At 40.2% G+C, this 26,342-nt stretch overlaps 2 protein-coding genes across 5 annotated transcripts in view; both read right to left on the bottom strand.

Annotated features, from left to right (window-relative positions):
• LOC127578315 (interleukin-1 receptor-associated kinase 4-like) overlaps window positions 1–2,444 on the bottom strand; it is a 32,886-nt gene extending 30,442 nt beyond the window's left edge. For 2 of the 4 annotated variants that reach the window (XM_052030208.1, XM_052030210.1), the window contains exon 1: window positions 2,384–2,444. The gene's annotated coding sequence lies outside the window, so the exon portion shown is untranslated. The other 2 variants (XM_052030207.1, XM_052030209.1) reach the window with 2 other exon arrangements.
• Window positions 2,445–18,830: 16,386 nt separating this feature from the next.
• Window positions 18,831–26,096, bottom strand: wnt16 (wingless-type MMTV integration site family, member 16). Its single transcript, XM_052030413.1, has 4 exons — window positions 25,835–26,096; window positions 25,511–25,737; window positions 23,609–23,904; window positions 18,831–20,218 (listed from the first exon to the last, which is right to left on the bottom strand). The coding sequence occupies exons 1-4, from the start codon at window positions 25,927–25,929 to the stop codon at window positions 19,754–19,756; spliced, it is 1,083 nt and encodes a 360-aa protein (XP_051886373.1). The 5' UTR covers window positions 25,930–26,096; the 3' UTR covers window positions 18,831–19,753.
• Window positions 26,097–26,342: the final 246 nt, after the last annotated feature.

Genomic DNA, 26,342 nt, shown 5'->3' with positions numbered 1-26,342 from the left:
GTTTGAGAATGGGCTTGGGAAATTATGCCCACTTGAAAAAGGAGGAAAAGACATAGCCATAATGCAGCTACATCAATGTGACCACAGTGGAAAATGCACATTCTTCTCAAAATACACCCTTAGCAATAGAGTGGCATCCTTCTACACAGCCTCATCTAAGCTATTGAGTAGATCCACAATCCTGTCATACAACTTTAATCTGCCACTTGAAGAAGTATACACAAGAAGAAACATCATATAGCTTACTCCCACCATACCCCTTTGCAGGTTCAAAGGTACACTGCACATTTCCTAATAATTGAAACCACCTCTATGTTTATTGCCTTCTCAGCAAAAATGTTTGTGACGTTACAATTAAAATTAATGTTGTTCCATTTGCATGACATTTGCTTGCTCTAGAAGTCATTCTTCTATTACAATCCTTCAGCAATAAATCATGGCCATAAATATGACAGGTTCCCATTCTCCATCCAGTACTGCAGTGGAACAAGAATTACACCTGCTGATTCTCTGTCATTAGCTCTGTTCCAATCCTTAGATACCTGGTTAATTTTTTTCAATTTTGGGCAGAATTTCTCTGCTTTTAGCAGCACGGGAGTGGGGGACTCTAGATCATACCCCTATTTCTACATTTGTTTTTAATTTGATGCCAAACCACAGGTCTTCTGCTTCTTTTATTTGGTCAATTGCCTCCCACTTAAGGACCTACCTGAATTGTGATTTTGCAGAAATTGCAGTTTCTACAACATTAGGCCTCTATCGCAATTCCTTGCCTAGGCCATCAATGCCAAGGACCATGCTGCTCAATCCCTCTCACTGGATCTCTCTCTCTTCATACAATAAAAAGTCTTACAGTTTTGGATGTTCGCTCTGTGAAGAGAGATAGCAATGGCAGTGTACAAGGTGGGGGGAGGGGAGTGTGAGGAGGTATTGGTGCAGAGATGAGCCATCTGCTTGAATCACCACAGTACTGTCTTATAGGGAGTTCCAGGATTAGGACCCAATGACAATGAAGGTCTGACGATATTTTTCCAAGCCAGGATGATGTGTGATTTGGAGGGGATCCTGCAGGCGATGGTGTTCCCATGTTTGTGCTGCTTTTGTCGTTCTTGGTGATAGAAGTCATGGGATTGGGAGGTACTGTCAGAGTAATCTGGGTAACAGCGGTCCATTTTGTAGATGGTATACACTGTGCACTAGTTGTGGAGGGAATGAATGTTTAAGGTTGATAATGGGATGCCAAACAAGCTCCTGGATGGTGCTGAGTTTCAAGTAATGGGCTGCTTCATTTGCTGAGAAGTTTCAAAGGGAATGAGGTATTGTGCAATCATCAGCAAACTTTCTCATTTTTGACTTTATGACGGAAGGAAGGTCATTGATAAATCCATTGATGATGATTGGGCCTAGCATGCTTCCCTGAGGAACTCCTGCAGTGATGGGCAGCACAGTGGTACAGCTCATGGAGCCACTACCTCAAATTGCCAGACACCCAGGTTCAATCCTGACCTTGGCTCCTGTCCGTTTGGAGTTTGCACGTTCTCCCTGTGACTTTATGGGTTTCCTTTAGGTGCTCGGTTTCCTCCCACCTAAATGATGTGCAGGTTTCTAATTAATTTGCCACTGTAAAATGCCCCTAACATGTAGGTGAGTGGTAGAATCTGGAGGGAGTTGATGAGAATTTGGAGAGAATAAAAATATGATTTATGTAGGGTTAGTGTAAATGATGGTTGTCAGTAAATGAGCCAGTGTCAGTATCTATGCTGTATGTCTCTTAGTCCATGTCCTGGGACTCGGATGAATTACCTCTGACTCCAACCACCGCAGTGTCTCAATATTGCTTTCAAATATTTGACTGCGATTACCTATCACGTTTCCACTCATAACTTATCTCCAGTTTTTCTCTTTATAAGTTACGGTTCTAGAATAATGATCAAAACTGACCTAATGATTGCGTCCAGCCTTTTCTAGTTTTGCTCCAGATTTCGCACATCTTTTTTTCTCTCTCTTGCTTCTAGCATCCAACTAGGTTCGTTTATGATTACAAAACGTGAGCCTGTGCAGTACTTTATAAAGTACAGGACGTACTAAATCGCTCTTGTATGTGACAGCATCTGCGAAGAACAGTTTAACTGAGTCTGCTCTGCGTTACTTTTCTCTAATTACAGCGGTCGTACCATTAACTTCGCCGATGCAAGTTCCCCGGTTACTTCCTCTTTGGGTGGGGAGAGATGGGGCAGCGATGATATCACAGTCAATTACCACCGAGGCTGAGGGAGCGAGTGGCCATCACCGCCGCCATCACACAGCCCCAACCGCCAGGAGCACAGGTCAGGTCCCGGTTCCCCCCCCCCGTTACCATGGTAACCCTGGGCCTGTCACTCACCGCCTCTCACCGAGTCCCACTGAACACAACGGCCGTCCACTCTGCGTCACTTCCACCCGCCGGCTCGAGTTCACTTCCGTTGGGGGCTCGGTTGCCCTTGGATGCGACGTTCGTCCTGTGAAAATGCAAGTTCCTCTTTTAAATCATTGGCTCCTGTTCAAAACGCTTCGTTTTCTTTACATTCAGGACAAGGTCTGCTCTCGGCCGAAAGCAAAACACTTGTAGATGCTGGAAATATGCGGCAGGTCAGATGGCAGGTGTGGAGGGAGAAACAGAATGGACGCTGGAAGTTCAGTACAGGGAGAAGTTGGGGATCAAACATGTTGTAAGTTGCAGAGAAGAGGGGAGGATAGACTGAACCCAGGGAATAGCAGTGATAATGCAAAGACCAAGAGAGAAAGAATAGCCGAGAAAGTACAGAGAGAAGGCTTGTTAAAAACAGCTGATGTGTCTGGAGGAGGTTTTAATATTTGGAGACAAATGAGGAGAGAGTTGGAGTGAGTTCCCTCTTTGAAATGCAGGACAATGCAGCGGACGGAAATTTGAAATAACATAAACACTGGAGATGCCCTGCAGTATCTGTGGAGAGAGAATAATTGAAGTAATGTAACAAGTCGATGAGCTTTCATCAGAAACTGAATGGTGGTGAACTGAAATTTTCGAATTCTTTGTTAAGCATAAGAATGCAGGAAGCGGAAAAGGCCAATCGACCCTCTATCCTGTTCTGCCATTTAATAAGATCATGACTGATCCAGTCTTGGCTTCAACACTACTTTCCTGCCCTGTACCGCTTCACTCCGTTGTAGTTCAAAGCTCTGTCAGTCTCAACGTGAATGTATTCCCTGGCTCTGCCTCCATAGCTTTATTCCTCATTTATGTCTTAAATGGATGATTCCTTATTCTAGATACCCCTATCCCGATTATCCCCCTCAGAATCTTAAATGTTTCAATTAGATCACCTCTCAATTTCAATATGACCAGCCTCATCAACCTCTTTATTCCAGGATCAACCTTGTGATTCTTCTCTGCACCGACTCCAAAGCAAATTGAAAGTCAATTCTTTAACTGTTAGTTGGAGAATGTTTGGCTTTTTTGTGTTCTTAGACTGTTATTCTATATTGCAGTTGCATTGCATTTCTTGAGATGCTTGTGTGGAAAGGTATGTGATGAAACCTTCAATATGCCAGATCAGAATATCAGTTTGGCAGAAGAGGCCAAGTGCAAATAAACATCGAAATTGTGGTTGTCTACTCTAAAGTCTAATTAATTTAAATTTAATCAATTTAAATCCCTGCATTAGGAAAGTATTAAGGAGAAAGAATGTGAACTCAGAATTCTATAGCAGATCTGCTAACTTCATTGCACTTCTGTGGCTTATAAATTGACTTTCTTCAGCAGAGGCCTCTTTTTCAGAACTTGTTTCACATTGGAGCAACATATTCAATTTAATCATAGGGAAGTCATATTTACATGAATTGAGAATAAAACAACACAATACACCGGGAAATGAAAAGTAGAACGATTGCAGATGCTGGAAATCTGAAACAAAAACAGAAAATGCTGGGTACACTCAGCAGGTCGGGCAGCATATGCAAAAGGAATTTTCACTCACTAAGAACTAATCCTGATATCGCCAATGAACTTGTTGACAAAGGTGGTGCTTTTGTGGTCTGACAAACTGAGAGGCCAAATGTCGTCTCTTGGATACATCCTCATATCTCCCTCTAGACCATGACCCCACCACCAAACATCTCCCATCTAATCAAGGACTTCATTTTCCCAGAATGTCATTCCTCCATTAACTAATTCTGTAGTGCCCCAGTCAAGCACAGTCCATTTCCTGCCTTGTCCCCAGGTCCACAAGAAGAATTCTACACAACCATTGTTTTAGCCTGTTCAACCAATTACCCTCCACCAACACATTCATTCACTTGGCTGAACTCATTCTCACTTAGAACAACTTTTCTTCATCTCAGTTTCTTCAGATCAAAGGTGTAGTTGTGGGCACTTGGTCTGCTTGTCTTTTTGTGAACAGTCCTCGTTTTTGTCCTCTTTTCACCCACTGCCTCAACTCTTCTTCCAGTACATTGACAGCTGCATTGGTGCTACTTCTTGCACACACAGCTCAAAAAATTAATCACTTTTGCCACCAATTTCCACCCTGCTCTCACCCTCACCTGTTGGGCATGCCCCACAGCCCTTCTATTAGCAACACATGACACAGACAAAGAAGCAAAATCAACTTTTAATGCCCCATTAACCCATTTGCTATAGGTTAACCTATCACAGATGTTCTCTTTGTCCTATCCATTCTTCCTGACACCTCTGCAATTTGTACTTCCCTTTTTATATCTCCTTTTCTGTTTCTCTTTCCACAGATGCTGCTTGCCTTTCTGAGTGTTTCCAATATTTTCTATGTTCAATGCAGCACAACTGATGAGCTAATGCCCTCTAGTGATAAATGGGAAGGTACAGTTTCAAGGTTGTAGTGTTTGGTGGTTACTTCTATATTCTGTTAGAAATACAGACAGTTGACAACATTTTAGACGATATTTGTGATTTTAGATCCCAGTCTGAGGACCACTTCTAACATTCAGGTGAAAATTAGGATGAAGGCATCAACTTCTCCTTCCTTCTAAAGATGACTCGACCCAAAATATGACTTAACAATGTGCTGGTAATCTTTGGTAACACTAAAGGTGGAAATAAATAAGAGTAAAATTAAAACATGGTTAAAGTTAATAATTCATTAGAATTGGCCAATTGTAAATATGTTCATTATTATAATCATTAAACAGAGGCAAAATTCTTGTCCAAGATGCCATAATGTTGTTGGCCAACAAAAAGTCTAGCAATCAACAGATTAATAACTAACAATCAAACAATGGATCCACCATCACCTGCAGTTTGTGGAGGACAAACTTCATCCACTCTATATATGAGGAAAAGTTGCCAGACTCCACTCCTCAAAATACTGGCTCTAATTTCTAGGCTATGCAACCTGGTCCTGGATTCCCCAGCCAATAGAAGTCTATATGTACTCTATCTGTTTCCTTTACTTTCTTGAAACCTAAATTCCAGGGATATAGCATTAGTTTATGTAATCTCTCCAAGGAATTTAACTCTTGGTCTTGTACTAAATCCACCCTTCACATTGAAAGGCCGATAAATCCTTCCCAAAGTATGGGAATGATCAGATGTTGTAAATTATGAAATACAATACTGAAACTTCAGACATGCATTATGAAGTTGAAAAATTACTCAATTATTGTGTTAAGGGATATATTGTAATTCAATATCAATCTATAAACAGCTTCATTGAGATTTAGAACATTGAAAAGTAGTATTTTGAACTTTTGCAAATGTTTATACACTTCATCTCAAGAACATGCCTAGAATCTCCTGGATCAGTTGTCTAAGTAGAGAATTATTAGACCTGAATGTTAAGGAAATGTTTCTAAACTGCGTGTTCAAAAGATTTGAACCAATAACTGTTGTTAAAGTAAGGAACATCCATAAGAGGTCATATATCACTATACATAGCATGTTTATTTCAGAGATATTGGTGAAAACGTTATTTTAAAATGTCATCCTAATTAGTTGGTATTTTACTGTATTGGATGCAAACGTCCTCTTCAAACCCTTTGTAGCAATTGACTTCATAACATTCACAAGCATATTCATCTAGAAGTGCTGAGTGGATGATCAGTTAATGCAGATTACTCTGTTATATCAACAAAAAGCTGAAAGCACTGGATGTTCTATGGAACTAAATAACATCCCAGCTGTGGTGCTGAAGATGTGCATTTCAGAACGATAGGCTTATACTCTACTATCCCAGCACAGTTACAACACAGACATCTACCCAACAATGTGGAAGATTGCTTAGGTATATTCCTGCTCATAAAAGGTGAGACAAATTCAATCTGACTAATACCTGCCTAATCAGGGTTGGAAGGTATTGTCGGCAGTGCCATCAAGTGTCAATTACTCATCAATAAGCTGCTTGCTGACCAGCAATTTGGGTTTCACTTGGACCATTTAGCTCCAGACTTCATCACAGCCATGGTCCAAACATGGACCAAAGAGCTGTAGTTCAGAGGTGATATGAAAATGACTGCCCTTGACATTAAGGCAGCATTTGGCCAAGTATAGCATCAAGGAGCTCTGGTAAAGTAAATGGGCATCAAGGGGAAAATGCTCCAGTGACTGGAATCATAACTTGCATAAGAGAAAATAGCTGTTATTGTTGGGGGTCAATTATTCTAGCTCCAGGAGTTCCTCTGTGCAGCATTGTAGATCCAACCATCTTCCGCTCCTTCATCAATGACTTTCTTGTCTTCAAAAGGTCAGAAATGGGAATGTATGATCATGTTTTCTCAATGTTCAATTCCATTCACAACTCATCAGCAAGACCGAGATAACATTCAGCCAATGGGCTGAAAAATAGCAAGATTCATTAGCTCCGAAATAGTGCCAGGCAATAACCATCTCTGACACAAGAATGTCTGACCATTTACCCTTGACATTTAGTGGTATTACAAATGCCAAGACCATCAACATCCTTTGAGCAGGTCTGAAGGATGGTCACCATTGATCAGAAACTCAACTGGACCAGCCACGTAAATACTATGGCTACAGAGACTGGGTAGTCTGCAGCGAGTGACTCACCTCCTGACGCTTCAAAGCCTTTTCACCACCTGCAAGGCACAGGTAAGGAGTGTGGTGGAATACACTACACTAACACCACAAGCAGCTCAGTTCCATCCTGAACAAAGCAGCTTGTTTTATTGGTGCCCCATCCAACACTTTAAACACACGTGCTCCATGATCTTTGCACAGTGCCTACAATGTGTACCGTCCATAAAATGCATTACAATTACTCACCGAGGCTATGTCAACATCAATCCCAAGTGTGCAATCTCTACCACCCGGAGCTTCAGGCACCAGCTTCAGGTTCATCTTCAAGTTGCACACAATCCAGATTTGGAAAATTATCTCTACTCCTTTATCACTGTTGGGCCTAAATCCTGGCACTTTCTACTTAACTGTGGGAGTACCCTCACCAGAAGGACAGCTGCAATTCAAGAAGGTGGCTTACTTCTTGAGGTTCGTTAAGAAAGGACAATAGATGCTGACATTGCTGATCCTGAAAAATATATAAACAAAAACCAGGTACAACAGAACTCCATCCAATCTAAAATTTGATTAAATGTATTGCAAATTGTTCAGATGTAATTTTTAATCTTCTTCTACCATTGCATTTTAGAACATAAATAAAATCATTACACATGGAGTAGAGCATGACTACTTAAACCTCCTTACTCTCTGACCTTTTTGTAATATACAAAAAAATAGTCTGCAGTATAGTTCCAGATATTGTACTGTCCTGCTATTGATTACAAATCAAAAACTGCAGCTTTAAATTCCACTTGTTTACTGTATTCTATAATTTGTATTTGTGCAAATTAAGTATTAATTGTTTACTTTTTAAGATTTTGACCATGCAAATTTCAATAATTTTTAATTGTAACCTTGTAATGTATTTACAGTACTTCCCAATGTAACCTTTAGGGGGCAGTGTATGATAGTGCAATTTGACCTTGTGCCTTGTTAAATTGCATTGATAAAACAATGAGTTTTAAAAAGATATAATGGTGGAAAGACCATGGCATGTCAGGTGAGTCACCTGGCATAAGATACCCAGCTTCTGACCTGCTCTTGTGGCCTTGATGTTATGCAACAAGTAACAAGGAGACACTCAAAACCCCAAAAGAATGCTACTGCTCATTTATCACTAGATGGCATTAGTTCATCAATTGTGTTACATTGTTGTAGTCTCTGTTCACAAATCTGCTGCAGGTATGAATGTTACCTCTTTTATATTTTTGTTAGTGAATTTCACCATATTGTAAAAGGATATTGTAAAAGGGCGGCACAGTAGTGTAGTGATTAGCGCAACGCTATTACAGTGCCAGCGATCGGGGTTCGATTCCCGTCGCTGTCTGTAAGGAATTTGTACGTTCTCCCGTGTCTGCGTGGGTTTCCTCCGGGTGCTCCAGTTTCTTCCCACGTTTCAAAGTAGGTTAATTTGGGTTTAAAAAATGGGCGGCGCAGACTCGTTGGGCCAGAAGGGCCTGTTACCATGCTGTAAGTAAAATTTAAAATTTATATTGATATTTTTGGTTATTTTTCATAGGAAAAGCCTCTTGTGCACAGAGCTGTTAGGCCACAGCTGAAATATTGTGTGCAGTTTTGGTTACCAAAGGAAGGACATGATTGCATTGGAGAAGGTGCAATGGAGATTGCTGCCTGGGATGGAGCATTTCATTTATGAGGAGAGACTGGATAGACTGGGTTTGTTTTCCTTAGCACAGGCGAAGCTGAGAGGTACACATAATTGTGGGAGGCATAGATAGTAAGAAACTTTACCCTATGGCAGGTGTGTCTAAGACCAGAGGGCATACTTTTAAGGTGAGGAGCAAGGGGTTTACAGGGGATTTGATAAAGAATTTTTTTACCCAGAGGGTGGTTAAAGTTTGGAATGCGCTTCCTGAGAGGGTGGTGGAGGCAGGAACTGTCATGACATTTAAGGAGCGTTTCGAAGAGCGTTTGAATTGCTATGGCATAGTAGGCTACAGACCAACTGCTGGTAAATGGGATAAGTATAGGTATCTACTTGATGGTTGGCATAGACATGGTGGGCCAAAGGGCCTGTTTCTTTGTTGTATGACTCAGAGTGAAACAACGGCTGAATTTTGCAGATAATTGGAAGGTCACACATTTTCTTGTGTCGTAAAGGAAAGCTGCAATTTGAACTATTCTAAAGTGAATCTATGGATAAAAATGTAATTAATATTTATATTCCACCTGTATTTTAGTATTGGGATTACTATAATTCAAATAATTCAATAGGTCTTATTATACACACCTTATCTGTGTTTTGTAAATTGGTTGAGTAAACTGGGAAAATATATTTTTCCTTTCATTTTCATCAGAATTTATATGTCCAAAGGATATGTATGACAATTCTTATGGAAGAAGTTATGTAATTTTGCATCAATTTACTTTCATTAAAATATCACTTTAGTCATTAATGCATTTACTGATACCATGATATAAATATACGATATAAAATCACATTTTTAAACAAGCATGTTGTTTGAAATGTTGCAAGTTACTTAATTTGTAAAACAGTAATCTGAAAACTCAGCCATAAAGACAGCATCTACTTCAAGAAATATTCTTGGATGAACATTTAAGGAGGTTGTTGAAGACACAATGGGCCAAATCAAGCATGATTTGGCCCATTGCCTATGCCACTTTGCAGCCCTATTTTGTGCCCTCAATTCCTGGCCATCCAGTAAGACTGGAGTATGGAAGTAGGTAACTTATACTTTTCAAACCACAGTAGGCATCCAGCTCCTCAGTTCATGCTGTTTGTGCTCCATCCCTTGTCGGTGGAGAGTCCAGCAGCAGAGCAAGTAGACAGGTATGTGCACATCTGACTTCCAATTTATTTCTGACTTCCATGTTGTAGTCCAAAGGCATAGAAATGAGAACTGAACTGAACTGACCTATGAGAAAGGCATTGCCAGCAGTTCTCTAAGGAGCTGCTGACAAAAGATAAGTTTGAATCAGGCCTACGATTTGGTAAAAGTAATTTACAATTGGTATCTGAACCTAAAAGTTGCCAAATGACTGTACTTGGAAATCCAATTCATTTTTAAGGTAATACAGAGCAAAAAATATTTAGGTTCTATGTTAGGGTAATTTAAAATTAATCCCACTGCTTCTTTCTGCCTCACTATAACTTTGTATATTCTTCAGTTTCAAATCTTCAATAATCTGAACCTTTGGGGGAAAGCATCTCAAGATCCAACTGCACCCTTTTCTCTCTTAATTTTAAATTGAAGATCCTTTATCACTAATTACCAACCAGAGGAAAACTTTGCTCTAATTATTCCAGTAAAACTCTGGTAATTTTTTAATACATGGAGTTTATTTCCAGCTAGCACTGTTTGTGAGCAGCCTAATTTATGAGACATCATGTCTTTCTGGAAGAGATTTCATAAGGTAATAACATCATGCAGCTCTTGTCTTCAAAACTGGCAACGCTCCAATATTTCCTTTACACTTTGCTGGCAAAAATATTTGTAAATTTAGTACATGGCCTTTGGAACATCACAGTTTAGGAATGTTTTCCTTCAACTTTTTGTATTCTGTTTTGCCTGTTAATACCCGTGATCTCATTAGTTGTTTCATTATGTAAAATAATCTTCCTCTTATGTATTTCCATGCATTACATTACAGTTGCATTCCTATTAAATTCTAATTGCCTAGACTGGTTTTACATATTTAAATGATTTTTGCAAATCTGTGGCAATATTCTCATCTTCAATTATTCCCATTTACAAGTTACTATTATCTATTATTTTATTGATTTGCTCAGTTCTGGAATTGAACACGGTTGTTACAGCAGTACGTAAAGAACTGACTTTTTGGTGTAACGACAATTGCACTGTTAGATCTAGTCCATTTATGGCTGCAGGATCAAAGACCAACACAAGTCTTTGTCTATAATTCTGTTTATGGAATAAGAACAACATATTTAACAATGCAATCATGAGGGTCTGGGTTAAGAATGTATATTTTGCATGGCATTTTCAATAAGCAAAATATAAAAACAGCCAAAATGGTTAATTCACATTAGAAATAAAATCATCCATGGTGTACTTCCCTTATCGTCCTAAGAAGTAACTGTTGGTGTGTATCCTTGTCCAGTTTACTAATTACCTACAGGTTTTAGCTTAAATTATAATAACACACAAGCGTGTGAATTAGGAGCTGAAGTAGGCCTCTTGGCCCCTTAAAACTGCTCTGCCTTTCGAAAAGATCATGGCTGGTCTGATGGTAATCTCAACTCCACATTCCCATTTCCTTCAATAATCTTTACTCCCTTGCTTATCAAGAATCTATCTACCTTTAAAATATTCAAAGCTTTTACTTTCACCAGCCTTTGAGGAAGAGAGCTTCAAAAACTCACTATGCTCTAAGTGAAAACAATTACTTCTCATCTCTGTCTTAAGTGGGTGACTCTTTAATTTCAAACAATGACCCATAGTTCTATATTGTCCTACAAAAGGAAACATTTTCTCCATATTCACTCAAAGCAGACACTTCAGGGTCTTGTGCTTCAATCATAGAAAGGTTACAGTATAGAAAGTGGTACTTCAGCCCATCATGTACGTGACAGTTCTCTAGCAGAGCAACTCTTTAGTTCTACCCACTTGCCCTTTCTCTGTTGCTTTGCAAATATATCTTGACCATTTATTTATCCAATTCCTTCTTGAAAGCCACAATGGAACTGGTCTCCACCACATCTACAGGCATTACTTTCCAGATTTCAATCATGCTGCATAAAAAAGTTTTACCTCATGTCACTCTTAGTTCTCTTCCCCTTTACTTTGTACCTGTCACTTTAATCCTCAAATCCTTCCCCAATAGGAACAGCCTCCCATTATGCACTCTTGTTATTTCGTCATTTTATGTACTTCTATCAAATCTCCCCTTGACCTTCTCCAAAGCAAAACAGTCCTAGTCTCGCCAGTGTATCCTTGTAATTATAGTTCCTTATTCCAGGAATCATTTATGTAAAGCTCTTCTGGATCCCTTCTAATGCCTTTACATCCTTTTATGTGGCAACCAAAACTGAACACAATACTCCAATTGAGTTTGGACCTGTATTTATAAAGGTTCAGCATATCCACGCCTCTGTTGATAAAGTTCAGAACTGTGTGTCCCATTTTAACCATGCTCTTATCCTGCTCTGCCACTTTCAATGATTTATGCACACATACCTCTAGATCTCTCTGCTCCTGCATTCCTTTTAGAACAGTTTCCTTTATGCTATATTGCCACCCTTCATTCTCCCTGCCAAAAGGCATGACCTCACAGTTCTCCACGTTAACCTCCATCAGCCTGTTTATGCCCTGCTGCAGTGTATTATGCTCTTTGCAGTTCACGGTACTGCCAAGTTTGTGTCACCCACATGTTTAAAAATTGTAGCTTGAACCTCCAAGACCAGGTCGTCAATCTAAATCAAAGTAAAAGCAATGGCCCCAAAACCTGTCCTTGGGGAACACTGTTCTGAGGGGAAAGGTTTCAACCCGAAACATCGACTATCCATTTCGCTCCATAAATGCTGCCTAACTTAGAAGAACCATAGAACAATACAGGCCCTTCGGTCCACCATGTTGTGCCGACCTTTATACCACACCTAAGACTATCTAACCCCTTCCTCCCACATATCCCCCTATTTTAAATTCCTCCATATGCTTATCTAACAATCTCTTGAACTTGACCAATGTATCAGCTTCCACCACCACCCCAGACAGCGCATTCCATGCACCAACCGCTCTCTGGGTGAAAAACCTCCCTCTAATATCTGCCTTGAACTTCCCACCCATTACCTTAAAGCCATGCCCTTTTGTATTGAGCATTGGTGCCCTGGGAAAAGAGGTGCTGGCTGTCCACTCTATCTATTCCTCTTAATATTTTGTATACCTCTATCATGTCTCCCCTCATCCTCCTTTTCTCCAATGAGTAAAGCCCTAGCTCCCTTAGTCTCTCCTCATAATCCATACTCTCCAATCCAGGCAGCATCCTGGTAAATCTCTGCACCCTTTCCAACGCTTCCACATCCTTCCTATAATGAGGCGACCAGAACTGGACACAGTACTCCAAGTGTGGTCTAACCAGAGTTTTGTAGAGCTGCATCATTACCTCGCGGCTCTTACACCCGATCCCATGACTTATTAAAGCTAACATCCCATAAGCTTTCTTAACTACCCTACCCACCTGTGTGGCAACTTTCAGTGATCTGTGGATATGAACCCCCAGATCCCTCTGCTCCTCCACACTCCCCAGAATCCTGCCATTAACCTTGTACTCCGCCTTGGAGTTTGTCCTTCCAAAGTGTACCACCTCACACTTCTCCGGATTGAACTCCATCTGCCACTTCTCAGCCCAGCTCTGCATCCTATCAATATCCCTCTGTAAGCTTCGACAGCCCTCCACACTATCCACAACACCACCGACCACTGTGTCATCTGCAAACTTGCTAACCCACCCTTCCACCCCCTCATCCAAGTCATTAATAAACATCACAAAAAGTAGAGGTCCCAGAACCGATCCTTGTGGGACACCACTAGTCACAGCCCTCCAATCTGAATGCACTCCTTCCACCACAACTCTCTGCTTTCTACAGGCAAGCCAATTCTGAATCCACACGGTCAAGCCTTCCTGGATCCCTTGCCCTCTGACCTTCTGAAGAAGCCTACCATGTGGAACCTTGTCAAATGCCTTACTAAAATCCATGTAGGCCACATCTACTGCACTACCCTCATCAATCTTCCTGGTCACCTCCTCAAAGAACCCTATCAGGCTTGTGAGGCAAGATCTTCCCTTCACAAAGCCATGCTGGCTGTCCCTAATCAGTCCATGATTCTCTAAATGCTCATAGATCCTATCTTTTAGAATCCTTTCCAACAGCTTGCCCACCACAGACATAAGGCTCGCTGGTCTGTAATTCCATGGACTATCCCTACTACCTTTTTTGAATAAGGGGACAACACTTGCCACCCTCCAATCCTCCGGTACCATTCCCATGGACAACGAGGACTCAAAGATCCTAGCCAATGGTTCAGCAGTCTCCTCCCTCACCTCACAAAGCAGCCTGGAGAATATTCCATCAGGCCTCTGGGACTTATCTGTTCTAATATTTTCTAACAGCTCCAACACATCCTCTCTCTTGATATCTACATGCTCTAGAACATTAACCTTACCAACACTGTCCTCAGAGTCATCAAGGCCCCTCTCCTTGGTGAATACTGAAGAGAAGTATTCATTGAGAACCTCACCCACTTCCACAGCTTCCAGGCACATCCTCCCACCTTTGTCTTTAATCGGACCTACCTTTACTCTAGCCATCCTTCTGCTCTTCATGTACGAGAAAAAAGCATTGGGATTCTCCTTAACCCTACTCGCCAAAGCCTTTTCATGTCCCCTTCTCGCTCTCCTCAGCCCTTTCTTAAGTTCCTTCCTTGCTACTCTATATTCCTCACAAGCCCTGTCTGATCCTTGCCGCTTACACCTTATGTATGCTGCTTTCTTCTTCCTAACTAGTTGTTCCACCTTTCTGTCACCCATGGTTCCTTCACCCTGCCATTCTTTCTCTGCCTCACTGGGACAAATTTATCCCTAACATCCTGCAAGAGATCCCTGAATACCAACCACATCTCCATAGTACATTTCCCTTCAAAAAAAGTCATCCCAAGTTACAGTCTCTAGCCTTATAGCCTCATAATTTCCCTTTCCCCAATTAACTATCTTCCCATCCTCTTTGCTCCTATCCTTGTCCATGACAATGCTAAAGGTTATGGAGTGGTGGTCACTGTCCCCCAAATGCTCACCCACCGAGAGATCTGTCACCTGACCCGGTTCATTACCTAATACTAGATCTAATATGGCATTCCCTCTAGTCGGCCTCTAGTGCTGAGTTCCTCCAGCACTTTGTGTTCCTCCAGCAGATCCTTTGTTGCACCAAGGTTAAACTGGCCTATAGTTGCTGGGCTTATCCTGATCCACTTTTTTGAATAATAGAGTAACATCTTCAATTTCAAATACCACTGTGTATCAATTTAATCATGTTCAAGCATTTAACAGAACTATTAAAATCCTATGAGGTGAATGTATAGCTAAAGGCTGTTTTATACATATTTCATAGAAATGAAAATCAAAAACTGCATAGGCTGGAAATCTGAAACTAAACAAAATGCTGGAAATGCTCAGCAGCTCAGCCATCTGTGGAAAGAGAAACAATTAATATTTTGGTTCAAAGACCCTTTGTCAGAACTGGGAAAAAGAGAAATTGAAGCAACATTGCAGATGAATGACCTATGGCAGAACTCTTCAGTTCCGATACAAAGTGAATTACCTGAAACGGTTGAATTTGATATTGAGTTCAGAGGGTTGCAACATGCCCAGATAGAAGAAATGGTGCTGTTCCTCAAGCTTACATTGGGCCTGGTTATAACAATGCAGATGTCACAGCTCAGATTAGAACTGATGGAATGAGACAGACTTTCCTTTCCCCTTTCAGTTTTCCAGAGGAGTTGTTCCCTTTGTGATTCCTCACTCCATCCTTCTACCTCCACCAACCACTCCACTACTCATGGGCACATTCCCATCCAGCTGCAGGAAATGCAACACCTGTCCTTTTACATCTTACTTTCCACCACTCAGAGACCCAAGCCATCTTCCAGGTGAAGCAGTGATTCACTTGCACTTCTTCCAATTTACTACACTGTGTCGGTGCTCACAGTTTGGGCTCCTCTACAGTGGAGAAACCAAACACAGATCAGGTGACTTGCATTCAGTCCTTAGGGGCATCTCTGAACTTCCTGTAGCCTCCCACTTTAATTTTTCATTTCACTCCTAATCTATCAGTGGGCTCCTGCATGATTACTACAAGGTCAAACATAAGCTTGAGGAACAGCAGTTATCTTCCTTCTGGGTGCTTTGCAGCCTTCTAGGTTCAATATCAAATTCAACAGCTTCAGGTAGCTCACTTTCACTGTTTCTACCAGCACTGGCCAGATTTGACAGTAGGTCATTCAACTTTTATTTTTACTCTCTTCAAGCAAGGTCTGACCTATTGGGCATTTCTTACAGCTCCGCATTTTTCAGCTTTTATATTCTTTTGCATCTTATTTCTCTGACTAAACTCATTCCACAGCATTTACATTCCTTCATTTGTGTTGCCTCCCTCTAACCGTCCTCGTTAACTTATTGAACAGCTTCTCCCCGTGGCAAATGTGGGCACATTCTACCCCTTTGTCCTATCCATCCCTCCCTTATCTTCTCTGCATCTTAAAACTTTGTCCTCTCTCTTTTCCTGTTCTGATGAAGAATCGTCAACCTAAAATGTTAACTGATTCTCTCTCCACGGATGCTGCCTGAGCCGCTGAGTGCTTAACAGCATTTTCTGTTTTTGTTGCATAAAATGAATTTGCCTTTGCAATATTACCATTGTACTTTTCAACTTTATGTCTAAATTGCTTAAATTTTATTACACATGCTCATAGCTTTTTCATTAGAATGGAATGTTCCCTGTTGCGTGATTAGGCAGAGTCCTAGGCCTAGCCAACTTTAGCTGCTTTGGTGATAACATTTTTCCACTCTGAGGGAAGAAGTTGGGGTGTTTGTTGATGACCGCACAATGTTCAATTCCATCTGCAACTCCTCAGCAAATGAAGCAGTTCATGTCTGCATGCAGCAAGACAATATTCAGGCATGAGCTGATAAGTGGCAGGTAACATTTGCATCACAAAATTTTCAGGCAATGATCATCTCCAACAAGAGTCTAACTACCTAGTCTTAACATTCAAAGGCATTACCATTGCTGAGCCTGCACTACCAATGTCCTGAAACTCAACCTGACCAATTACAAACACTGTGGCTACAAGATCAGGTCAGGGATAGGTACCTTGTGTGAGTGACTCATCTCCTGACATCTACAAGGCACAAGTCAGGAGTATAATGGAATACTTCCCCTTTACCTGGGAAAGTTTGTAGTTAGTGTATATATTGATTGATGTAATGAAATTATCTCAAGATCAAAAAAAGACAAATTTATAAAATGCACTTAACAGCCTTAGGATATGCCACAATACTTCACATCTAAAGTATTTTTAAATGTAGTCACTGCTATGATGTAGAAAACATGGTAGCAATTTGTACATTGAGAGCTCCTATAGATGGCAGTAATCATTTTTAATGGAAGTGTTTTGGCCAGGACACCGAGGATCCTTGCTTTTCTGTGAAATCATGGCTTGGGATCTATGTCTATGCAGGAGGCAGCCAGGGTCGTGGTTTAACATTTCACCCAGAAGACAGGACCTCTGACAGTGTCTCAGTTTTGCACTGGAAATTATGGGCCTCGATTTATGTGTTGGAGTAGGACATGAATTCACAAACTTCAGACCTAGAGGCAACCGTGCTACCAAATGATCCACATTTAACACATCAAAAGCAACTAAGAAGGGATTTAGCTTTAGTTCCAAGAGAAAAATATATTGAATGCAATAAAATATTTATTACAAGCTCTATAACAGATGTTTCATTCACCACAAAATGTTTAAAAAGAATTTCAGACTAATGTTACATTTATTTAACTCTATGTGGTATATTTTGCTGCTGCTATTATATTTCCCTTTACACATCATCAATCTGTATATTATAGTCTACAAATTTTATTTTCATCTTGCCTAGTTTCAGTATTCCAATTTTGAAAGGACTGAACTGCACTTACTAAGCATCGGATAGACGCCACCATCAGATTGAAAGAATATACTTTATAACTGCCACACTTTGAATTAGAGTGTAACAAATTTATTTTGTTATGCAATGAAATTTTACAAATAGGATGGGTAAAACAAAATCCAAAGAATTGCCTAAACAATAGCATTGAATTATCTTTTACTTGGTTGTTTTTGATTTTGTAATGGAGTGTTGTCAGTTTTCCTGTTTTGTGCTATTTTGAGGATGTTCAATTGTTAGTTTCAAAACTGAAGAGGCATGATAAATAAGATACCACATTTAACTAAACATGCACAAAAGCAGATGTCAAGAACCTCCTGTAAAATTGTTCCTATTTCTTTTTAGATCATCTACTTTTATATAAATTTATAATACTCTTGTACATGAATGGTGTGCATTTTTTTTCTGGTTGTATCATGGTCCAAGTTAATTATGAACTGGAAGCCTAGTATAAGGTTCATTTAACAGTCTGGTTTTCAAGTCAGAATTAATTCACCGACGAGGCAAATGTCAAACTTTATTTGATTCTAAACAGATTATTTTTTACTTGTTATTTTTCAGCTTTACATCAAATTAGGCCAAGGCCTATAACCCTAAGGTCATCATTAAACTAAAACTCCTTTTAAATAATGGACGTGGTATTTATCACCATCATGTTATTTTTCACAGCTCACTATCTCCATTGAAACTAGAGGTTTAAGAGGAGTTAGATAAAATGTTACACATAAGCCCAGATTTTTTGAAAAGGTAACTTTAAAAATGCATTTGTTGTAACAAAAACACATTTATCTTCCACTTTTAAGAATATTTCCTGCAAGACATGCATGTATCAAAAATTAAATTCCAAAACTGGCATTTATCAGTAACGTGCAGATATCAAAAAGACAAGAAAAAAAACACACATTTTAAATGTTTTCAATTCACTACTGCATTTTATACACAACATAGCAAAGCAATTGTGATAATCTACAATTTTTACAGTGAGATTATGGCTGACCTTTTACACATTTTGCATAAGTTAAATATTTACAGATATTAAGCTGTTAGAATGCTTGTTGTCCAAAATTAAAATTCTCTGTACATATATTTTCCAATAGGTATGAACCACTATTCTTTTAGAACACACCATAGTAAGTTAAATTATTTTACTTTGTAAGTAATAGTTTTAGATACACTGTTGCCATGCAACCGAAATACAGTGTCTCAATGTTTCCATTTCCATCAGTGATCAGTAATTTAGAAGATTTTATCTTCCAGAAGTCAATATAATATTTCAACTTCAGACAATGCTACCTCTTCGTAGTTTTAAATTTATTCTATGGTTTAACAAAGTACAGCAGCCATTTTATATAAGTTATGCTATACTTATATAAAAATACAAAGTTTTCAAGCATTTAATTTGGAATGTTAAAATGATACTTTATACAATTTCTGCTAAAAATGCTTCTAATTATAGTATTCTAGTTAAAAAAAAAAGAGGAGGAACTCAACAAGTCAGGCAGTATCTGTGGAGGCAGTGGGATAGTTGACCTTTCTGGTCAAGGCCCTGCATCAGAACTATCGACTGTCCCTCTGCCTCCACAGATGCTGCCTGACCCAGTGAGTTCCTCCAGCAGTTTGTTTTTTTGCTCCAGATTCCAGTATATGCAGTGCTTGCGTCTCCATAGTATTTCCAGTACTTGTGCTGTTCCTCTGAGTTTTTTCTTTTGACTATTTTTATTTGAAGTTTTTCTACAATTTGAGAGACCAAACAATTATTTTAAGTGGTGATGGTCTTATCCTTTTGCTCGTTGATGTTGAGCTCATATGAATTGAAATTTATTGTATATATTTTCTACCCAACTGAAGGTCATGACCATCCAAATGTTTTATTACAGTTTGCTCAAATTTGTTTAATGTTAATTGTTCATTAAAACCAATAAGATCTCATGCTTCTTTGGTGCAAAGCTTTTCCCTTGTTCTATTTGACTTTTTATTGATGCCTTGAAGCTACTTGCAGGTGTGTACATCAGTCATTGTTTCACATCTCCGACAGCGCACATAACAGCACCACACAAATTTGCAGTCACATCGCTCCACATGCCGGACAACATGCGTGTTATATCCCCGTCCACAGCACAGCAGGTTACAGCCATCTGCAGCAGGAGAGGTTCGGTTACATTGACGCCCCCGAGTTCCATGGATGCCTAACTTTTTATCCTCCACACAATAATTGGGTGACTTTTTAATGTGCACCAGGTCCTCCCTGTTCACTGGCACTTTCCGCTGCTCCTTGTCTTTGCGACGAACCTTCTTCTTTGACTTGTCCAGGATTTGGACACTGTGTTCATATTTCTCTTTAAGGAATTGGCCAATTTTGTCAAAGGAAGACATGGTTTTCCAACAAGTTTTCACTGCACACGAGCCAGACACACCGTGACAACGGCAGTTCACGGACATCAATTTGGACACAGCCTGTAACAGCCATCAAAGAAGAGTTACCACCACTTTTGTTAAGTTTGTATACACAAGCCTTGTACATTAAGCCTTGCATGTGTTTTCATTTTTCAATTAACAACCACCTGGGGATAATTATGAAATGATATGCACTGATCTACACATAACAGACATTAAGTAACCTTCACCACGGAAAAAGTAACCTTCACCACAGAAACTCATTTGCTCTGTTTTCTGAGAATATATGAGGTACTTACATTACAGTGCAGTGTAATGGAGGCAATGTGAGTTTTTGGAAACCTATTCCACGTTAACTAAATCAAGCCTGAAAAAACTAAGCATGCATACATTACTTTTAAGACCCAATTGGAAATACCAGCTGTTTGTGCCTCACTGATCATGAGCTCCTTCCGAGTTCTTTTTCAAAGCAAGAAATGGAAAAGGAATCTTTTTAAGTCTGGACAATGACTTTACACAGCTGTAATATGTGCTTTTGCAGTAAGATGGAATTTTAGTGTACCCCATGTAAATGAAAGCTTTGTGAAACATCACTTCAAATGCTTCCTTTGCCTTTGGAGGCATTCTCGGGTTTATTGTTATGGAAAGCCTTGAAGCCCATGTCAGTGCTAAATCTATGGAACGCAAATCAGTTTCAAGACCCAATGCAGCTCCAAACACCATAAAGCATTGAAACCTTCAACTTCAGTGTCAAATTGTGCCCAGAATCTGCATCCCCGTTTAATTCACATGATAATTATGTGATCAATGCTAAGCAATTATCACTTCTTATATGATAATTATAGTGTGTTTTGTGGTTAGATCACATCTCAATAGCCTAACTGGAATGGCACTGGGGCATGGGTACCAATGTAGGTCTGTGTGAAAATGACAAACCATATTTTGAGCAGCTCGTGTTGGTACAATTATGATTATTACAACTTGCAAACTTTGGAAAATGGTCACCCTTTTGCTATTCTAATGAGCACACTGAATTCCAAACTTAATTAGTGAATATTAACTGTAGTTTGAATGTCACAATTAGGAAAAAATCCAGATCTATGATAGTAATAAATGGATTGAAGATGTAATTAGGAAATAATTGTGAAGTTTGCCAATGCAGATTAAGCACGACATATTGAGTATGTGCGTTCCAAGAACAGCTTAATTTCCTGTCACTATTTTCAATGATGAAGTAAAACAAAATTATAGTCTCAGCACATTCTTTTCTGCCAGTTTTGTGCTATATTTCTGAATTATTAACAATCCACTACACAAATATCAGTAAGGATAAAATTTCTGCAGAACTTTAATTGTTTATACTCTCAACACTGTGCCCACAGTACTCTAACGTTATCCAGATGGGGATAGCAGCAAGTTAAGTTGTTCTAACTTTGGCTTGAATTGAGACAGTTTTTGGTTTAGGTGATATCACTCTCACCTCATCAGAAAATGAAAGGTTCCAACACCACTCAAACAGCCCTGGGAAGTGGAAACTGAAATATTTCATAATACCGTGTCAGGCCTTTGCCACTGAATCTCGGAGAATGAAGACATAAGAGACTGCAAATGCTGGAATCTAGAGCAAAAGAAAAACTGCTGGAGGAACTCAGCGGGTTGAGCAGCCTCTGGGAGGGAGGGAAATGTTGACGATTCCTCCCCCTTTCCCCCCACCCCCAACAGATGCTGCTCAACCCGCTGAGTTCCTCCAGCGGTTTTCTTTGTGAATCACAGTTTAGGTTTGGGCTTAGTTCTAAATAGCAAGCCAAGATAGGCATACAGAAAAAAACTGGTTAACTTGCATAACTGAAGATCCTCAACCCCATTTGTTGGAACCTGAAAAAGCTTTATTTAGAGAAAAATCTGAGAAATCCAAAGGGAAACAACTGCACTTGCTCTTTAGCTTAGTGTGGGGAAACATGAGGTCATGCACTTTGGTAAGAGGAATCAAAAGGTGGATTATCTAAAAATGGAGAGATACTGCAAATGAATGAACTGAACAAATCCCAAAAAGTTAGCAGGCAGGTACAACGTGAAGTTCAGAAGGCAAATGGCAAAGGGGTTGGAGTTTAAGAGAGAGCTTTTGTTAAATTTGTAAAGGGTGTTGGTGACACGTGGAATACTGCACCTAGTTTTGGCTCCCATACTTAAAAAAGGATATAGTACCATTGGAGGCATTTCAAAAGAGATTCACCAGGCTAATTCCTGGGATGAGAGGTTTGTCCTATCAAGAGAGACCAGACAGCTTGAGTTTGTATTCCTTATTGAAAAATGAGGGGTGACCTTATTCAAACATATTCTAAAGGGGCATGACAGGGTAACTTCATAGATGTTTCTATTAGTGGGAGAACCACAAACAAGGGGACAAAATAGGTGCTGGTCATTTAAAACTGAGGTACGTAGAAACTTCTTCTCTGAGGATAGTGAATCTCTGTAAGTCTCTACCCCTGACAGAGGTGGGGGTCAGATCATTAGATACACTTAAAGCCGAGATAGATAAATATTTGAAAGGAATTAAGGGTTATGGAGGAACTGGCACAGAAGAGGAGATGAGACCAGCATAGATCAGCTATGATCATACAGAACGATGGGGCAGGATTGAGTGGCCTACTCCTGCTCATATTCTTCTCTTGCCTGAATTCAAATATCTTGCGAGTTAGGACCCACCTCAGAGCACAAAACAACCTTTTGAGTTTCTACTTGATAACAACATAAAAGGTTCCTCATTAGTACAATTTGAACCCTTATCTGTTAATGATTATATTCTTATCCTAAGAGTCTCTTGCTTGGTGTGCAAAAGACAATTTAAAGCACAGAACATTCACTGGTAACACTAGATCAACCAATGAGTCAGAGCTAGGGCAGGGCCATGATTCAGCAAATAGCCTATTGTACACCAGTCAATTTACTTAGAAAATAGAGACTGTTCAAAGAGAAGAAACATAAGCTACAGTAACATATCCCAGTAAAAAAAATTCTCTTGCGCAGTGGAAACTAATTGTAGATATACTTGTGCCAAAAAAATCATCTTGAAACGTTAACTCTTGCCTTCCAGAGATGCTGCCTGTTCTGTTGCGCAGTTCCTGCACTTTCTATTTTTATTTCAGATTTCCATCATCTGCAGTTTACAGCTGTGTGGGCATAAAGTTTGATTGACAGGGAAATGTCCCTTTCATCTCCAGTCTGGATGACTTCCAGCTTTGCCACAATTGCACCGAGCAGGCAGTCACATATTCGCAGAAACCAACCAAACAGCGATGCTGGCTGGTCTGCTAAGTATTTCCAGCACAATGAGGTTGTTGCCATGTTTGAACACACTTACTGATGATGGAAAGACCACACGAGTTTAACTGTTCACTGAGGGGAAATATACCCAGACCTGGGTCGCTCTCACCCGCCCTGCTCTCCTACCTGTCGACCCGCCTCGTTATTGTGCAGGATCATGGTCGTCCGCGCCTCCTTGTCCGCCCCAAGTTCCCCCTCCACCGGTCTGTCGCTCGCGTCGACGAACTTCCTGCTGAGTGCGATGCCGTACTGCAGGTCGTCCGAGCAGCCGCCCCAGTGCCAGCCCTCGTCGGCCGAGCCGCCGCTCCGAAGGCTCCGGTCACACGAGCACTCGGTCAGGTTTCCCGCGCTGCAGGCGCGCGTCACCGAGTGCACCAGCCCCGCCGCCATCACCGCCTGGATGAAGGCGCTCTCCTTAGTACCTGCACACCAGAGCAGAGGGAGAAGGACACGGCGTTACCCTGGGCATCTCTGCAACGGCAAAATGGCCGTGGAACGGGAGGAATTTGCACCAAATGCTAAAAATACCCAGCTGGTCAAACAGCAGCTGCGGAGAGAGACTGCTATTGACCTGCTAAATGAACAATGCGTGTTTTTTTAAAATGTATTTCGTAATTTAGCTGTTGCAGCATTTGCACAATGCAGCGGATGCATAGATAACATCCTCCAGACTGAGAAATACAGCGAAGAGACAGTCGGACTGCGAAAGTATTTAAAAACCACACTTTTTTTCGAAACTCTTCCCAAAAATGATTATATTCGTCCACAATCTCTGGAAGTTGTTACAGGAATTTCACTCAATCCAGTCTTTCATTCCCGCGATGCGGCGCCAGTCTGGAGCCGAAAGTCAACACTTCGGCAACCACGCAGGACCCAAGACTCATTACAGCATGTGTAGGGTGAGTAGGTGGCTGTCTTTTCATGAATGAATATTTAACAAATGATAAATTCTTATCGGCTTACTTTATGGTTCCGGCTTGCGTTCTGAAAGGTAGGAGAGCAAGTGAGCGGCAAGTACTAAAGAACTAGCAAATCTTAATTTCCATTTCACTGAAATATGGTCGGCTTGCTTCCTGTGCAAACGGCACACACAATGCTGTATAGATAGGAATCAAATACTTTAACGTGAATATCCATTATTCCCTTTCCCCAGCTGCGGGCTGTGCAGTGAACCGCGCACAGAAATGCAGCCATTAGGTGAGACTGTGGACGACATGAAGGAGTTTTTTTCACTGTAACCTAGCAAGCTTACAAAACCGTTTTAACGAACACCGCCGATTGCTATCTGTCCGACATTCTTTGATCCCCTTAAAAACTACATTTATTGTACTAAAATGTTAATACACCAGAGAAACGTGACATTAAAGGCACGTAAAAACTCTAAGTGACTCAATTTATTTTAGCAAATTTTTAAAGTTTAGACAATTTTATCCTACAGAAAACACCTATCGTAAATAAATATCATGTTTTTAAAAGGTACTTGTAATACCACAAATGACAAGGTGTTGGTTTAACATTGTTCGTTGTTGAAATGTAATATTATAGTTTTAAATACTCTTTATATTTCCTCATTAAAATTCATTTCAACTGTTTCCATCATCTTCCTTGCATTTTTTTAATGTTATTGTTAGGAAACGTTTTATTTTACCAAACGGACACCTGATAAGATTTTTAAAAAACCTCGTTGAAAAAGTTAACGGAAATCACATGGATACAATAACCTGCGGAACAGCCTATTACAGCTTTAAGCTAAACAATCGGTTATTTGCGGTTTGACGCGGCAGTCGAATCAACTCATCAATTTGCCTTGTTAAATTTTAAATTATTATAACACTTAAAACTAATGCAACAACTTTATTACAACGGTAGCATGAGAGTTAATCGGTAATGAGAAGCACTAAAGTTGTATTTGTGTACTTCGTTGTCACCTAATAATTAAACCCAACGTTGTACTCTAGTTGGAGATCTGAAGTAATGCCTTTGCACCTGGATTAGAGAATTCATTAAAGATGTGTGTTATTGACTTACCACTGGTTAGCTCATAGCCAAACACAGAGTAATCATTAGTGATAGAGCAATTCCACCTTTCGTGTTTAAACTGACTTTGGCACTCGTAGATACTAATGCGCGCTCCTTCTTTAATGGCTGGCAAAAGGCTGGGTTTCCTTTTGCATAGATCTTTCTGTTTGTTTGAAAGAGGCAAACCTAGACATCCCATCTTCTCCGTAACTCCACTGGCTGCAGATCCCAGCCACCTGTCGCGAGTATATAGAAAAGTACATCACTATCAAATAAACCGTACGCTGCAAATAAATTGGCATCTAACGCTTTCAAGTATTAAGCTTTACTTACATCCAATTTCCTTGACAGTAGCATGGAAATACTGTCAGAATTACCGCGAATAACACACAACACCGGTATAATCCAAAAGAAGCCCCTCTCTCCATGACCGAATCATTTATTAGCTTTCGCCACGCGAGGGTGTCACGTTGTTAATGTAATTGAAAATAAACGCAAATTCCGGCAATTTTAGGAGGATTATTCTTTAGAATGAACGCGCTGTCCATTCTGTAATTCCGTGGGACTTTACAGAGCAGGATTTTGAGCTGGTGGACAGGAGAGGCAGGGTTCGGAAAGAGATGCAGAATAACAAAAGAGAGATAAGAGATGAAGCAAACTCTGCGAAGGATTGTACCTGCCAATCTCTTAGTTGCCGCCCACAACTTCCCATTGGACATGCACAAAATTAAAATAAAATAGACAAACTACTATAGCGATTGGCCGGTGGTCTTGTGACACCACACCATAAAGTGGTCCATATATTTGCCCATTCAAGTGTTAACCTCAAACACAAGCTGGT

The sequence above is a fragment of the Pristis pectinata genome, chromosome 15 (assembly GCF_009764475.1).
Source record: "Pristis pectinata isolate sPriPec2 chromosome 15, sPriPec2.1.pri, whole genome shotgun sequence".
Lineage (NCBI taxonomy): Eukaryota > Metazoa > Chordata > Chondrichthyes > Rhinopristiformes > Pristidae > Pristis > Pristis pectinata.
This window is presented reverse-complemented; position numbering and strand designations above follow the sequence as displayed.

Bases quoted from the DNA above. Each gene is read 5' to 3' on its own strand.
- wnt16 (XM_052030413.1), bottom strand. From the start codon at position 25,929: ATGGAGAGAGGGGCTTCTTTTGGATTATACCGGTGTTGTGTGTTATTC. The intron at 23,905-25,510 runs GTAAGTCAATAA...TCTGGTGTGCAG, and splicing joins TGGCTATGAGCTAACCAGTG to GTACTAAGGAGAGCGCCTTC. The intron at 20,219-23,608 runs GTAGGAGAGCAG...TGGCTGTTACAG, and splicing joins ATAACGAGGCGGGTCGACAG to GCTGTGTCCAAATTGATGTC.